This window comes from Lepidochelys kempii, chromosome 25, assembly GCF_965140265.1.
Source record: "Lepidochelys kempii isolate rLepKem1 chromosome 25, rLepKem1.hap2, whole genome shotgun sequence".
NCBI lineage: Eukaryota > Metazoa > Chordata > Testudines > Cheloniidae > Lepidochelys > Lepidochelys kempii.
In genome coordinates, this window is record NC_133280.1 from 12513029 (window position 1) to 12530835 (window position 17807).

Below are 17807 nucleotides of genomic sequence, written 5' to 3' on the forward strand. Positions count from 1 at the left end.
CCAAGTCCTACTGCTTGAATCTCGAATACTGTAGCCTGTTACAGGGATTCTACAGGCTCATGAGAAAGTCACATTTCGGTCTTATTCCTCCCACAATGAATTCTGCTGCAGGCAATTATATTGCTACAGTATTAGGATTCATTTACTTATCTGGTTTTATCCAGCAGAGGGAGCCCTTGTCTACACCAAGGTTTGGCCCCATTAACAGTCATTGGTGATCAGCTACCAGAGCACAAACAGGCAAATCAAATAAACTGGTTAGTCTCTAAGGTGCCCCAAGTACTCCTCCTCTATAAAACGTGATTTGCCCTGGTGCAGTTTAACCTTTATTTGAAGCAGAGGCAAACTGCACTGATGCAAATTGGGTCTTACAACAGCCTTGCCTGCGGGATGGGGTATTTGGTGTCATACCAGGTCTGCTACATCAGAGACTGGCCTCCAATGGTTCAAATCCTAATGTAGACAAGGCCCAAGGCTGCAAAAGCCAGAGTCCAAAGGAGGTTCACAGTATATCATTGAAGACACAGTAAGAAAATAAAAGCACACCTCAACACATTTGCATCAGTGTTTGGAGAATAAGAGAGATTTTGCAGGGTAGGAGAAATGAAAAGTTTGTCAGTTTTGCTCTTTATTACTGTGATGTGCTTTTTTGACATACTCCTTTGTGAACAGATGGTCTCTCCTTTAGAATCAACCAACTCTTCCTAATATATTTGTTCACTGTCACACTCCAGTGTCGTGACACTGCAGTTCACTACAATGCACACAGCTGAAACATTCCTCAAGGAATCATGCAGGAAGAAGAGGCTGATTATAAAGGAGCAAGCTTCTGTTTATACATGTATCTTGGCATTCAAATGCTACTGGGGGAACAAAAAAGACATTCAGAAGTAGTACATGGCAGCGTGATGGGACTCTGCTAAAATATTATTTTTTAATTTGTCAAAGCATGACTGGCATAAAATACACAGATATGGACAGATCTTGTCCTTACTTGATTTTGCCAGTAAATTGCCTTCTTTGCGACCAGACACACTGCTCAAAATGGTTTTAAATTTAACTTAGTCCCACATTTTCAGAAGCGACCAGTAATTTTCGGTGTTTCAGTTGAGGGACCCTGAAGGGACCTGATTTTCAGAAACTTCTCAGCACCTGCCCTCCGATAACGAGGCCTCAAGTCAGCCATCCAAAATCACTTGTCACTTTTGAAAATATAGGTCTTAATGTCGTAACGAGGGTGGCTCTCTCAGAACATAGCTTTTCCATACCGGGTCAGACCAGTGGTTTGTCTAGCCCACTATCCTCTCTTTGGACACAAAACTCCGCGTATTGTTGTCTAATCAAACATCTGATGCTATATGTGATGGGAAAATCCCTGACTTCCACAAGCAATCAGTTTACACTCAAGCAGTGGGTTAGGTTACCCTTACCTTATCCTGCCCAGCTACATGTGTTATTAATGGTCAATATTATGCCAGGTGGGTTTTTTAATCCACTCCTAGTATTTGGATTGCTCTCCTGCAGCAGCGGCTGCTGAACACTGATTTGACTTTGTCTTGGATTGGAAATCCCAGCATTTGGGCACACTGCTGCTCAGTTTCCTTTCCTACTGGCTGCATAGCCAAGGCATTTCCACTTCCTCCAACGCTGCTGGAATTCTGCTACTACACATGGGCCACAAGACTGTTTAAGGAGGGAGAATCAGGCTCCAGGGTGGGTTGGGGATGCAAGCCATGTTTTGGGGGCAGTAGAAGTACTAGGTCCAGTCTTCACTGTTTTTCGTTTGGCTGCACTTCTTCCAATATTTCATTTTAGTGCTAAAGGGGCCAGTGCCATCTCTGTTCTGATGGGAAAACTGCATGGTGTTAGGTAGAGTCCTGCCAATCTGTGGATATTCGCAGACCACTTTTGCGGACAATGGATCGGCTGCAGATACAACCACGCAGGGCTCTACTCACCAGCGGCGCCTGACCTGTAGCGTCCGGCTTGGCAGCACCGGGGGGGGCGCAGTGTGCTCAGAGCCGGCGGCTAGCAGCCAGTGGTTGGGGGGCAGGTTGGAGTCAGGGCTCTCCAGCACCTGCTTGCTGCACCACCTCCTGTCCAGTAGCTTGGCCCCTCAGGCGGCACCAGTGTCCCCACCAGTGCTCCCTGGCCTGGGCAACAGGACCTGCCCCCGGCCACAGGGATTGGAGTGGGTGGGGCCCTGGCGCCCTACCCTTCCGCCCCACTGTGATGCAACACACACTGCTGCTGCCATGTGCTGTCGCTCGTGAGCCCCCAGGAGCAAAACATGATGCGACGCCCCTTGCCCACAGTCCCTCCCTCCGCCCCGCCCCTTCTCCATGAGACCCTGTCCCTGCACTGCACCTTACCCCCAGTCCCCTCATGCTGCCTTTTCCCTCAAAGACCCCGTCCCCCCACTAGCCCTTGTGAGACAGCTTGCTGCTGCAGGTGCGGATACAGGTAAAAGACTACCAACTAGGCTAGCAGATGGCAGGTTGATTCTGGCAGCTGCGGATCAGCTGTGGATCCACATTTTTGTATCCACACAGGGGTCTAGTTTTAGGTACTTTACAGACTGCCCAGAGGATGACTGATAGCATAACTCATTCTGAGGTGCAAGTGTTGGAGATGGGACCAGACTCTGGAAATAACTTCAACTGGGCCTTTACCTTGGTAAGCCAGCAGGGCAGCTCTATCTGGTTTTGCTCACTGGGTCCCACAATATCTTGGGAGAAGCTACTGCAAAGAACTTGTGCAAGCTGGACACAATGTACTCCTTTGAACTCTTGGGAAGGATTTAACTGTTTTTTCAAAAGTCAGCTCTTTCCCATGCTAAGTTGTTTCCCAGTCCTGACTGACCAACCTTTCCATGAGACACAGTCAGAGGCAAGTCTAACATGATGAGCTCATTTCATACCAATGAGATCCCTGGAGGATGAGCAGGTCTGTCACTCCATAGAGGTACCAGCCCAACCAGGATGACTGGTGCTTTTCAGATCCAGTTCACACACTCCTACCCGTCAGAGGAGAGCACATTCCAGGGAGGAAGGAGGGGCTTGAATGATAAGTTCTCTGCTAGGTGCAGCTCTCTCAGAGCCTATAGCCCTATAAAACGTTGCTCTTCATGAATTCAACCTACTGAGTAGTGAGATAACAGCCCATGTAACATACATGAGGTGAAAACCCTAAAAGCCTAGTTCAGAGAAGATTAAGTGATGGTCTAACTAGTGGGAGCCTTCTTTCACTTACATCTTTCCCCACACTCCCTTTGGTATGTATGTCACATCAATTTACCAACATGTAACTTGCATCACCTATGAATTTACCACCACCGCACGGCCACCAAGCCAATGACATGCATCTGAGGAATCAGAGTATTCGAAATACAGATATATCGCACTGGCTATTTAAAAACCATACAATGCATTGCCCTCAGTCTTACCCCATTTCACCCAAAGACAGACAGTCATAACAAACTAGGCACCTACCTGAGGAAAATCACCATTTTTTGGTGAGAAGTCAGCGAGGCCCACAGATGTATAGTTTGTCTCTGTGAAAGGTTGTCTGCTGATGGAATTCATGTAAAAATCGGAAGTGGCATTAAAATATTGCCTGTAAAGAGACAAGGAGAGCAGTGACTTTCTCTCATTCCTAGCAAGGGGCATTTCTCAGAGTTGTCTCAGATTCCACCTTCACGGGGTTAACTGGTTCTTAAAGTCGACTCATGCAAGAGATTGATTTTAACAGGGGATTTTGTGCAGGACAGATGTGTACAGGGCAAAATATAATAAACCTACCAACAATATTTTCTCAGGCTCATATGCTAGTACACTGCTCTACTGAGCTGTAGCATAATCAAGAGGCCAAGAATTCAACTCTGAGTGGCTCATATAAACTGGGTGGATTTGATAGAGATTGGGTTTTGAGGAATCCTAGTTCAATCCTAACAATGGAGTGCAAATAAAACTGCTGTAAAGGTACCAGACAAATTAGTGTTTGGAAGGCACAATAGGACCCTACGATCAAATATGCTATATATGGGGAAATATTAAATCTTACAAAGCAGAATCATAGTTCACCCCATAAGAACCAACAGTCCCCTGGGAAAACTCAACCACTAATGATCTTCCAAGGTGGGGGGTCCAAAGGCCACAACACTTCTTCCATTTGGGACTAAGGCAAGGGTGGAAAGTAGTTTTACAGATAGCTACATCAATCATGGACATACTATGCTGCTAGGCTGGAGCACTAGAACTTGAAAGGAGGGGCAGGGACATGCATACTAACCCAGGAAGGGTTTTATGGGGATGAATGGCTCTGAGCTGTCACTATCTAGGGAGATCTCAGAGTGGCACCAATTAGTGAACAAAGCAAGGTCTCCTGATTATGCTCTCTTGAGTGGACACTCCCAGGGTTTATATCCTGTAACTATTAGGCAGGTAAGGGTTGTGAACTGATAGCAGTCTTTCCATTCCACCAGTCAGCAGCCTTTGGCCTACATTACATGAGCTGCTTTTGGTTTTGCTATTACACACTGCATGCACAAGTTAACTCTCTTATGCAGAGGGAGGAATGTGTTCAGTAATCCTTCTGGTAATCTGGCTGTTGTAACGGATGTTCATTCAAACAGTTTCGACAATCCTCACCCAGTACATTTTCATATTAAAAACTGTTTGAACACTTCACACGGTCCAGCTGAATTGTCCTTGGGGAAAGTCAGACATTCCATGTGATGTCAAGGCCACAGAACCCACAGGCAGTGAACTTCCAAGCTACACGAAAAATCAACTGGGGAGAGGAGATTGAAATCATTGGGCAGCCTAAGTACTATCCAGCAATGAAAATGTCTTGCATAGCTAGTTGTTCATTAACACAACATGCCTTTAGCTAATCCACTGCAGGACTTGTAAATACACTGGATGGGCTGCATTTACATGCAAATAGGCACATAGTTATCTCCCATTTATGACTAAATGTACCCCTCTTTTGCCACATCATTGAAGGTAAAATCCTAGCAAAGGGCAGCACAGAAATCACTTTTCACAATAGCCTATGAACTGCTACCATTGAATTTCTTCTCTATCCTTACTGATGTTGCAACTGGTTTACCTTCTGCTAAGAAGCCCTAAAGCAGGTCCTATCCATGTGCTCTTACAGAGAGAGAATTTAAAAAATCCAGGACAGTCCAAGCTCTAATCACTCTCAATTCTGAGTGACGAGGCACCTTTCCCAGCTCTTGCATATTCACTGCGCCAAATCCGTTCCAGTGTTTGTCCACCAGCTTTGATGGAGTTACACCAGGGACGAATTTGGCTCCTCATCTGGTCTTGGGACAAATCACTTCACCTCTCTGGACTGCACTTTTTCCATCTGTAAAATGGGGATGCCATCTCCTCACAGGCAATGTTGTAAAAAAGACTAACTGCAACTTGGTAAAGATCCTCACAGGAAAGCCACTACAGAATTGCTAATATGATAGGCCAAACTTTTTCAGTGCCTTTCGTATTATTGTTTTGCTTTTTATTTAGCAAGGACTTTGGCACATTCATTTGCTTTGCTGTGAAAGGTTGGAAGATGGCCGCCACCACCACATTACCTTTCGTTACACCACCAAACCAATGCAAGTAAGAGGGGCTCCAAAGCTTGTGAACCTAGCAGCTCTGCCAAAACAAAGGGAGAAGAGATCCTCATGGCAGCAGTTGACTACGACAAAAGAAAAAACTTCCCAATGCAAGCCACTCTGACATCGCTTTCATGCCAAGGCGCATGCTACTGAGGTGAGGAATAGGGAAGATTTCTGTAAATCAAAGCCAGATTTCAATTTCCTTTCTAGTAGAAATTCATTAAAGCAAAGCACACTATGGGCAGGTGCCAGGCAAGGTTTCCCAGATGTGACTGTCAATGCACCTCAACTCCAATGTGCATCCTCACCCTAGCATACACTATATACATAGAAAATTGATGTCTGCCTCATATCTGCTAGGAGCTAGGCTGACAGGCACTTTACTTGTGGCTTGATCTTGACCCAAGGTTCAACTGATGAAACATAACCTAAAATCACTGTAGTGAAGGGGGGGTTGAGAGGAAGGGTGGTCTTGTGTTAAGGTACTAGGTTGTGATTCAGGATGTTAGTATTTGGATAACAGCTGCACCTGAAGGTCCCAACCAAGATCAAGGCCCCACTGTGTTAGGTGCTATACACAGAGAGAGAGAGAGCCAGTTCCTGCCCCAAAGAGCTGACAGTATAAGTAGTCAAGACAGTCAAAGGGTGGGAGGGAAAATAGAAGCAGAGAGGGTAAGTGACTTGCATATGGGCATACGGTTGGTCAGTAGCAGACCAAGGATTAGAATTCAGGACTCCTGACTTCCAACCCTGTGCCCTATCCACTATATCACATTGCTTCCCGAGCTCTGGGTTCAGTTCCTGGTTCTGCCACTCATCTGTGTGACTTGAAAAGTCCCTTAAGGTAAGCTCTCTGTAAGGGTAATAGGGCAGAGGGGAAAGAATCATGGGACATATACAATCTCCTCTTTCCCCCTTGCTCCCCACAGAAACCACCTTGCCCAGCAGGAGTCAGTCTGACTAACCTGATCCGTTCCACCTGAGCAAGACACTCTGCAATGAAACACAGAAGCCAGCACACAGCCATGGAACCTTTAGGGCCAATGACAGTTGGGGCCAATCGAGTGACAGTTGGGTTCAAGTCATCTATCAGTGAGACCCTGACACACATGTACAGCCCCTTCACTCCACTGACTCATTTCAAGTAATGCAATTGGACCATGCATATTAGCTTCAGTGCTTGCATTTAAAATGACATGTGCTACTGGTCTGGCCCTGACTAATTTGTATAATCATAACAATTAGCTACAACCGTTTATAAGTTGACTGAATTAAAACCTAATTTATTCAAATGTGGCTCACACTGAGATTTCAGTACATTTGAACTATATGGAAAGTTTGAAGAGTGTTATTCCATAATAATTTCTTTGGGCTGAAGAAAATGAGCACCAGGTGCTGAATTTTAAGATTAATGACAACCGGGCCTTTAAACTCAAACTACTAACCCATTTACTTGAAAATTCTCTGAAAATTCTTTCTGAACCCAGAGTACATGCTGTAAGATTGGAGACGATCCACTGTATTCTTCAAAGGTTCCATCCCTGCCTTAGGTACAGAACAGCACTCCTCTTGAACTGTGGAGCTGCAACCAACACCAGCATAATTACTATACTCCATCTCCCAAACACATAACAGGTCAAGCCAGAAGCTACCATACCTATTGGCTGATTACAATTTGTATAGCCACCTTCTATTTTGGGGACATCTAATCACCTCCACTGAAACTGGACAGACAAAAGAGAAGGAAGGTTAGCATCTCACACTTAAAACAAACAGCTTAATCCAAACAAGCAGGGAAAGCGATACATACAGACTGACCTGAGTGTTCTCCTTTCAAATGGATACAAGTTATGGAAATAAGATTCTACTCCTCCCCCTACACAGAGCTACTCAGATAATGCCCAAAGATTTGGCTACAAGAAACCTATCTTATGAACCTAGGATGTATTTAAAAGTGGAACATTTCCTCCAAGGAAGAATGGAGGAAACTAGCCATTTGAGACATTCAAAATAAGATTACTACCGACCAAGTAAACCCCATCTCTGGAACTTCCCAGGGTATCCCTGCCCCATCTTGTGTGTATCTTTTACTACTGCCAGGCAGGGACAGTCTATTTTTTCTGTCTTGGGTACAGCTGAGCACATTGTTTTTGATAAACAGACCAAGCACTACATATTACTATGGAGAACAAGCTTGCCCTTGCTGAAGAAATAAGATGGCCTGGTGCCTTTCTTTCATCTCTCAGATCTACGATACTACGAGCTGGAAATCGAGAACCTCTCTATGAATCTTTTGATTTTATCAAGCTCAGACTGGCTGATGTGCTCTTGCTACAATCCCTTGATTTGAATGAGTAGGGAATAGGGCATTTGCAGCAGAGAGCTTTCAATTCTGGAATTTGCTTCTCCTCTCGGTTTGATAGAGCCCAAGCCTATTGACTTTGAGAGCACAGTACAAAGACCATTTGTCAACTCAGACATTTGCATCGGGGGTGGTTGGGGTTACATTAATATGCATAGCTTAATTAATTTATTACGTTGACATTGGTTAGTTAATTTTGTATTGGTTTAAGAACAGTGTAAATGTGCCCAGAGACAGGTCTGATGGATACATTTTAAAGAGAGATTTATCCCAGCTAAACTGAGTGATGACTGAGAAAAAATCTACATTCTAAGGACAGATACAAATAAGCTACTGGACACAATCAAGGAAGACTTAGGCTGTGGACTCAGATGAGGCTTAACCGATATCTAGATGCAGACATCTGGGAAGGAGATGGGTCTCCATACACACCAAGTACTTTATAGAAGAGCAAGAAATGAGATGGCTTTCTCACTGCCCACCAACCCTAAACACTGGGGGCAGTTGTACAGTTTGGACACATTGAACTAAGATGCACTTTAACTTACCCAGGTCATTTGATGTAAGCGCAGCTCATAGTGAAATGGCCCTGTCTTTACAACTATCTCCAACAAGAGAATTTGTTGTTTAAACTTCTGATCGGTTCCTCCGTCTTTCTGAAACTTAGGTTCTTGTTAGCAGAGCCTGCATGCTAGAACAGAGTCTACAGGTATCTGTCTCGTAAATGATTCAGTGCCCAATGCTGCAATTCCTTCCACCAGCAGGTTCTCAGTCACCTGGCAGCTTAAGCAGGCTGCAGCAAAACTTACTGGGATATTATTCTTTATACCAGCTGTCTATAAAAAGTGATGGACCAGATGTCCTCTTGGTATTTGAAGCTTTACTGGGGCATGCTCTGGCTATATTTGAGACCTTATTCTTTGCATCTCATCGGACTTTTGTGCTTTGCCATTACAGCCTCCTTTTAGGGAGTCTGTCATCCGCAAGTGATTAGCCCTTTGCTGGTACAGGGCCTAGGCCATGGAAACCACGCCTGCCTTGGCATTCATCTCAGAGCTTGTCTACACTACAGGTTTTGTCAGTATAACTTATGTCACTCTTGGGTGTGAATAAGCCACCCCCCTGCGCGACATAAATTACACCGACCTAAGCGCCAGTGTGGACAGTGTCATGTCGACAGGAGAACTTCTCCCGCCAGCAGAGAGAGTCTTCACCAGATGCGCGACAGCTTCCAGTATAGACAAGCCCTCAGCCCTTTTCCTCTTCACTGTTAGATTGCAATTAATGCTTCTTCTGAGCTTGTTTTATAATGTATTATTACAACCACTGTTATCCCACATTCAGACTGGTGTGGGGGAGTCACGGAGGAAAGCACTGTTCCAAAATTTGAGAAATGCTGTCTGCTAAACATACGGGGCCTGATTCTCCAATCATTCACAGAAGTGTAACTCAGCTGACAACAGTGGAGTTATACACATGTAACACCACGGACATCAATAGGGTTACTCCAGATTTACACTGATGAGAGGAAAGTATCAAGCCTATTATTGGAACGGGAGCTCAGCTATTAGAGGGATCACTGCCTTAGAAATACTGTACATATAAACATTTTCCCTATGTAGGATCCTCTTGATCTGCCTTGTTCAGCATTTTACAAGACTAATTTTTATCATATTGTAATTTTTTGTGGGCTAAGAAAGTTCTGAATAAAGGTGCAAACTTTGCTACCTCTTGTTAAACCAAATTCTTTGTACTATAAAAGTTAAGTACTTACAAGAAACTGGAAGAACCTGCTTCAAACAAAGCTGTTGCTATGAGAACAAGCCATATCTAAATACAGCCACTGGCAAATGAGACTCCTCCCACATGGAGTCTGTGGCAACAGAGAGGGGTCCACCATACTGGTTTTCTTTTTTATCAATTTTTGTCTTTTTCACTGTTTAACAAGGGGCTTTTCAACTACAATGCCATATAAATTAAAATGCAAAATACATTAATGCAATACTGAAGTTGCAGAGTTATTGTTGCAAAAAAAAAGAAGGAAATTAGAAAGGTGAAAGGGACACCAGCTACTTAATAATCTCACTGACTGTGATGTACCTACTGTCATTACAGTTCACCTCCCTAAGAATATCATCACTGACAGATTAGAGGAAAGGTTTTATTGTCCTTCCTCCTTTGTTTCAGTTGGTTTACTTTGCTCATTTGACAGCACTTTTGTGCCTAGTGAGTTCATTGCTATACTGATGCCACCATGACCTCTCACAGAACCTGCACCAGGGAGTTACCAGTGACAGCAACAGAGCTGAAAATGAAGTTGGACAGGCAGCAAATAGGTGTGTGCACAGAAAGAAAGACAGACAGGTGGGAGGAGCGACTGGCCTGAGCTTGCTTGTTGATATTGCTCTCAGATCCATCCAAAAGTCCCTTCTAACAGGAAAGCAGAGAGAAATCAAATTTTTTTTTAATTGCTACCATACATTTAAAGGGTGATCTAAATGAGCCATTATCATATTGCCAGTGTCCTTTTAAGATTCCAGTAGTAACATCAGCTTGGCCAGACTGTACATCCTGTATGTTTGGGACTATACATTGAACAGTAATACATTAATCTATACATTTAATAAGAAAAACATGGCACATGTTCAATTTGGCCAAGTTAGTGCTACTGCCAGTACCTTGGCTTGTATTTCCTTGACTTTGCCATTTTAACTCTTTGAATGCAATGTTTCATTAACTTTTTTTTTTAACATTGTAGATTGTTTTTAAAGAAAAGTGTAAGGACACAGCAGTTGCAATTAAATAAGTAAGTGAGCAGTGTGTAAGATGGAACAATCAAAGTTTCTATTGCGCATGCCCATCACACACAGTACCAAAACAGGCAACTTTAAAAATTTAGTAAATGCTCAGTGAGTTCATCTACATTTGGGGAAAAGAACTGCCTGAAAATTGCGTAATCACACAAGTGTGGTCATTTTCTTCCTCTCCAGCAAAAAACATATTTCCCATATACAAGCACCTTGCTAACCTGCTACAGAGTTTGCTCCAGATTTTCTCTTTTTTTGTTTTTTTTAAGTGTCTCCTTTATATGGAATAAAATAATGGAAAATTTCACCTGAAAGGTGAATTTTTTGATATCTTATGAGAATACTAAGATAGGAAGCTAAAACTGAAACCATTCTACACCCTTAACTTTAACATCCTCTTCCAAATAAACGCTATTATAGGCTCCCAATCCTGAAAAGACTCAGGTACGTGTATTACTTTACATGTGATAAGAATCCTATTACATCACTGGGACTACTCTTGCATGTAAAGTTATGCATGTGCTTAAGTCTTGGCAGGATCAGGGCCATAACAATAACATCGCCAGCATGGTGGATGTGAATAGTGAGTACTAGCACTGAACAGGGAGAAAGTGAAGGATAAAAAGACAGCAAATGATCAAACAGAAGGGAAAAAACAATAGATAAATTGCATCTCAGTCTGTGGTTCCATACAGCAAAACAGAAATTCTTTTATAGCTCCCTTGAGGATACAGAAAATGTAATTTACAGGAATCATCTTAAAAAAAAAAGCACACCCTCTTCCAATTACGCAGACAGCCTGGCTAAGAGCAAAGAGGCTGAACTTATCCCACCACTCCTGCCCAAATTCCTGCTTTGAGGAGTAACTAACAAGGCTGAATAACTTCCACCACATGCACAACAGATTTTTGGTAACCATTTAGCAAAATCTGCTTTATAATGCAGTTCACCTCATGGTTGCTGGCTATTTTGTTTCCCACACTGAGGTGGGATGGGGATGGCAGACAAAAGCAGAAAGAAAAACAAGGGAGATAACACTAGTGTTATCCGAACAGAGTAGCTGGATTCTCATGGCTGGTGACTAGGTTGGGAGTCACAGGGTATGTGATTTAAAACCCCCGGCCATGAGTCTCAGCGCCCAGGTCAACAGGCTTGGGCTCATGGGGCTCACTTTATGATGCTAAACACAGCTGTGTAGACATTCAGGCTTGGGCTGGAGCCTGACCTCTGAAACATGGGGGTTCGGGGCGTGGGGAAGGTTTCAAAACCTGAGCTCCAGCCTGAGCCACAATGTTTACACTGCTGTTTTTAGCACCATAGTGCAAGCCCAAGTCTGTAGACCGGAGTTCTGAAACTCACTGAAGCAAGTTTTAAAATAAAGTGTAAGTAAACCCACAGCCTAACACCAGAAAGGGAAGGCTAATTAGAAAGGATCTTTCTGTTTGCCTATCGAGACATTCAAATCCTTCAGATGGGGGGCTGGGCTAAGTCCTCACACCCCTGAACTACGCCCAAGGGTCTATCCCAAAAGTTAACAACCTTACTCAACTTTGGGAGCCTGACTGTACTTTTCTTCCATTAGCCCCTCTCCGCCGCCCAAAACAACCCTCCCAAGGGAAACAAGGGACAGATGCAGCTCACCCTAGTCCCCATCTATGCCACTCCTTCCTTTCACTAGATGTGACAGAAAGCAACATGATGTCCCTGCACACCTTTTCCCAATACTCACTGGTCAGAGTCTCTCAGTCTAAGCTCTGATCCTTTTTGTGGTGGCATAATGCACTGCTGCTAACACTTCTCCCTGCTACTAGACCCCCAAACTGAGAAAATCCCAAAGGTGCATCATAGCTGGTATCCTTCTTACTCAGGCGGATAAATGTGCATAGTTTTGTGACCAAGAGGGGAGTGGTATTCACAGGGGCTCAGACTGATCTAGAGCAGACAGAGAACATTCAACACATCTTTATTCAAAGCACTTATCTTCAAGGTACTGAACAGGAGGTTTTCCAGTGAATCTATAAGGAAAAATATAAGGCAGAATTCTCCCATAGGAAGGGCAATTGTTTGTATGCAAAGTTTACTGAAAACGTTACAGCTGTGCCTTTCACAGGCTGAAGCTATGCAGGGTGTATGCAGGTGGTGGGGATTTACTCAGGAGGAAGTTACAATTTCTCACATCAGCTCATACTTCTCACCACTGCACACCTTGCAGGATTAGTAATGAGGTTACTAGCAAAGCTTGTGATCTTGATATGCTCTGGTTTTCACAGTTAGTTATATGGCATGTGCATTTTGAATATAAACATGCTAGCAACTTAAAATGAAAGCTTAATTCAGCAGGGTTGATACTACTAAGAATTATTAGCTTCCTACCATAGCTTTTAATATTGCTTCATCCACAAATGTGTCACTCTACCTTCCTCAGAGCAGAAATAACTTCCTTCTTCCCTGCACTGGCCATATAAAGCTACAGGCCTCTATGATATATTAGTATAGCCAGATTGTATTAATGGTGTATTTTATTAACTCCATTAGTGTAACAAATCTAGACTCTAACAAGGCCTTTACTCCCCTAAATCAGTTTAAAAGCTTACGCAAAGTCAAAGTTTCCCATGTCTTCACAAAGGCTGTTTCTTTTCTTTTCCAAGATGTAGCAGTTTGTGAAATGCCACAAACACTGTGAGATGCCATTATTTCCCCATAAATTAATGAAACAAAAAGTAAACGAAGAAAGCACTGAAGAAACAGTTGAATCATTGGGTGTGCACATATGTAGGGGAATTATATAAACAGCACTTACTGGTTTTCACTTGGAAAAGATGGAGTTGAGAAAGGGACAGATGAATAGAAGGGATTCCACCAATCAGGAGCCAGCATCGAGTTCTGAAAGCACAACAATACCGAGAAAAATTCCAGCATCAGAAAACTGCAACTCTGCTAAATCACACTGGTAGCTCAGAATTCAAGCCTTGTCCTGTGACCCCTCCTCTCCCTGCATGCAACAAACAGTGATGGTTTTTAATCGTTCACAAGTGGTTAGTCTAACGCCACACACCACGTCTGACTTGCAAACCTGCTGCGTTCTTACTTATTCCAGGAAGAGCTTTGGGGTCATTATCCTCATAGGTTATTCTCCCCGCCTACCCAGTTAATCACAAACTTTGTAGAAATTGGACTCTGCCTTGGCTAACCTGGAGTGAGTCGGGGCAGGTTTATACCTAGACAGCTACATTTACTGCTCCCCAGCTGCTTTCAGTACCAATGGCAAGTTCTATTTCAGCGTGAGGCTCCAACATAAGCACAACGCTAACAGGATATTGTGTCATCTTTCAACTACTGACATTAATCTCCTTTGTCAATTGTTCACTGACCAAAGTGGCATTGACTTGTACAAGAAAACAAGGTAGTTGTTTTTTTAATTATTATTTCTATGTCCATATAAGGGCAAAACCCAGACCCAGAGTTGTAACTGTTTAGCTACAGAATTTACACCTGATCTGGAGAGAAAGGAAGTCAATGCAGGGACTCCAGGCTGCGTGAGAGAGAGAGAGAGAAAAAGAGGTGATTGGAGTGGCAGGCAAGGAACATGATTTTAGTTGCAGCATGTTGAATGGGCTGCAATTCGGAGAAATGAGTGAAAAAAATATGATCGTTTCTAGAGGTTTTCAAAGGCCAATAATTTCAAAAGTGACTAGTAATTCGAAGTGTCTCATTTTGGGGGCCTGACTTAAGTCATCTATAGAGTGTCTGATTTTGTGAGGGCAGGTGCTCTCTGAAAACATTAAGAGTTCACATCGGTTTAAAGCTGACCTCAAAATTGTTTACGCCCAACTTCCCCAGCTATGCAGCAGGTGCTGAATGCCTCCATGTAGCCAGACTAAGATGGGTACAAACTTCAGGAAAGCAGCAGCCATTAGTTATAATCAGAGACAAAAGAGTACTGGTGCCCAAGGGACACTCTGTTTCGATTGTAAAGCTATCTAGGGGAGGGGCTTTTTTTAAAAAATCATAGGTTTGTACAGCAGGTCACAATAGGGACCAGTAGCGGGGCCCCACTCCTGAGGTAAGAGGAGCAAGAACAGCTGAGGGAAGCTGACTGAGTAGCTGACCACAGGTGTGGCCAGCTCAATCAGGGCTCAGCTGGCCCTGATAAGAGGGCTGCGAGGGAGGAGCTGGTTCAGTGTCTCACTCCAGCCTTGGAGTGGGAAGGACCTAGCTGCCTGGGAGCACAGGGTACTTGAAGCACAGCAGTGCTGGGGAAGGGCAAGAGGAGCTGGGGAGCTCCAGCCTGGCAACGCCCCAGGCTGGGGCTTTGTTAAAGGCTTAAGCAGGTACTGGGGCTGCAGAGGTGCAGCCTGGGGATAGGCAAAGGCAGCAGGTCCAACTCCCTTGCCAGTGATGAGTGGCCATTACAGTCTGCCCTACAGAAAGGGGGCTAGATGATGACTGGCAGTAGCCACTGAGGCAAGGTGGGTATAGCGGGAGGGGGTTCCCTTGGAAGGGGAGATCCAGAGTGTGGGGGTACTGCTGGGGGCAGAACCGCAAGGTAAAGGGCACTGAGATCCGGGAGGGACACCGGTCAACAGGAGGTGCTCGGAGGGCTGGAAAAGAGCTAAATTCCCAGACTAACCAGCAGGAGGTGCCGCACCAGTGAGTCTGCGACCTGGTACAGGACCCAATCCTGCTTGGAGACTGTAAATCCTAATAAAATACTATTCAGTCGTGTAACAGTGTCAGAAAAGACACAGCTACAAGTGACACTTTTAAGATCCAGTACTTTGATAGCCAGCAGGGGTAGAAACAAATGGAAAGCTGGTAATCCAGCTTCGACTCTTCATCTCTTGCCCTAGCAGGTTGCAATATAATGGACTTTAAAATTATGTCGTTTCAGTCACAATCTTGCTTTTCCTCCCAACTTCAAAGTCAACATGGATTGTGGCAGCTGCTGCTTCAAATGTCTAGCACTAAAATAAATACTTTATACCACTGGACAACAGCCTGGAAAGCCAATTTACCAAATAGAAACTGTAAACGTTTACTTTGTTTTCCAAGATTTCAACATTGCTGTGACCCCGCCCCTGGCAAAAGCTCCCAAATCCAATCATTTCCATGCTAACCTGACAGGACCCTCACCTCCATGGCAGGTACACTGAGCTGGGTCTGGAGGTTCGGCATACTGTATAATGTACTGCCTGACTGCTGGTGTTCATGCTGTGGAAAGTTCTTCCCTCCGTCCATGGCAGGATGTGCTGAGGGCATCAGGCTGTCTCCTGCAGCATGAAGTTGTCAGGGCTGGTGGGACTATTCTAAGGAGTGGTGGAAGGTTCTTTATCTGTGCTCTTCACCCTGCAGCATGGCCTAGGAGAGAAAAGAAATACCTATTGTCAGTTTGTAAAGTGGGAGGAAATGCAGCTAGCCCCATCTAATTAGGAGACCAGCACGTGGAGGTCAGGCTGCATAGAGTCCCCTACTCCACCATAAAGTCTAAGGCCTTGTCTTCACCAGGTGCAGAGCCGTCCCTAGGGTATGGCAAATCAGGGCAACTGCTCCAGGCCCTGCACTCTGGGGGGGCCCCATGCTTCCTGAGAAGGTGGGCAGGGAGGTGAGACAGAAGTCAGTGGGGGGTAGGGGGAGGGGAAGAAGGAGCCCCCCTACCAACCTCCCTCTTCCCCCAGAGCCGCCTCCTGCCCACCAGCGGGCCCCGCCGACCAGCATCTCCCTCTCCCTTCCAGCATCTACAACCAATCAGCTGTTTTGGGGCATCTGGACTCTGCGCTAGGTGGGGAGGAGCAAGGGTGCAGTGTGCTCAGGGGAGGGGATGGAGTGGGGGATGGGGCCTGGGCGGAGCCGGGGGGAACCACCCTCCAGCAGATAGAAACTCAGCGCCTATGTCCCAGGTCCCACACCCCCTTAGGACAGTCCTGACTACGTCTGTTTTTAACCTGAGGTCGCTAACATGGTAACTAACATGAGGCAAAATCCCAGTAAAGACAAAGCAGTTTGTAGGTTTCACAAGTGTTAACAGATTGAGTTACTATGAGGGAGCCTAAGATTCACCTAGACTGGGGAACTCATCTTAAAATACTAACTGCCTTGTCTTCACTAAGATCGTAGTTGGTTACCACATGTTAGCTAACACAAGTTAAGAACACACCTTTTTTCCAAATGAAGATGCACCCTACAGGGCTCGCAATTTTCACTCAAAACAGCAGCAAAGCATTTGGAAAGTACTGTTACACCCCAAAGTCTATTTCACACACAGGAGGGTTTTAAAAAACTGAGATTCTGAACAGCTGAGAATCTAATCCAATTGTGAAATTTCTCTGATTTTGCAATACTTGCTCATCTTTGTATGGCACAAGAGGCAAGCGCTTGCTCTCCACTGATGGGCAATGTGGCAAACTCACATTCTTGGAAAGCAGCTAAAATGCAAGGCAGGGCCCTGGGTAAAGTCCACAAAGTCAATTTGGGACAGACCCGAATGATCAGTAATTAGAATACATATTAAAACCTGTGCATACCAGACTCAATCCTTTCACAGTTGCAGGATACATGAGGTCAGTGGGTTACAAATTGGTGTAATGAATTATAAATCCTGTGCCCTTACTGAATCCATGATTTTTAGTGTCTAGCAAAGTTATGAATTTAAGTTCCCAGGCTACAACTAAAGGCACACGATATAAAGGAACTTCATAAAGACACTGCAAGGCCTTAAAAGTAAGGAGCCCTCTTTTCCTTCAAAGTCCGACCTAATTAAAAAAACAGCTAATTTGGGTCCCAAGAGGATAAGGAAGAAGGCTGTTCTGAGGCTTGTAAGGGCCTCTAGGTTTACTATGGCCTAGTCTACATTAGGATTTTACATCAGTATAGCTACTTCTCTCAGGAGTGTGAAAAATCCACGTGGCAATACTGACCGAACCCCCTGGGATAGACAAGTGCTAGGAGGATGGAAGAATTTCACCACCTGTCGGGGAGGTGGATTACCTACACTGATAGGAGAATTCCTCCATTC

The 17807-nt window shown here is 44.5% G+C and overlaps 1 protein-coding gene across 11 annotated transcripts in view; it reads right to left on the reverse strand.

The window, feature by feature from the left end:
- SBNO2 (strawberry notch homolog 2) overlaps positions 1-17807 on the reverse strand; it is a 109201-nt gene that overhangs the window by 69655 nt on the left and 21739 nt on the right. For all 11 annotated transcript variants that reach the window (XM_073324658.1, XM_073324655.1, XM_073324659.1 and 8 more), the window contains 3 exons: positions 15929-16153; positions 13596-13678; positions 3492-3615 (listed from right to left, as the gene is read on the reverse strand). In XM_073324658.1, coding sequence (XP_073180759.1) covers positions 3492-3615; positions 13596-13678; positions 15929-16054 — 333 coding nt within the window. In that variant the 5' untranslated portion in view covers positions 16055-16153. The remainder of the gene's footprint in view (positions 1-3491; positions 3616-13595; positions 13679-15928; positions 16154-17807) is intronic.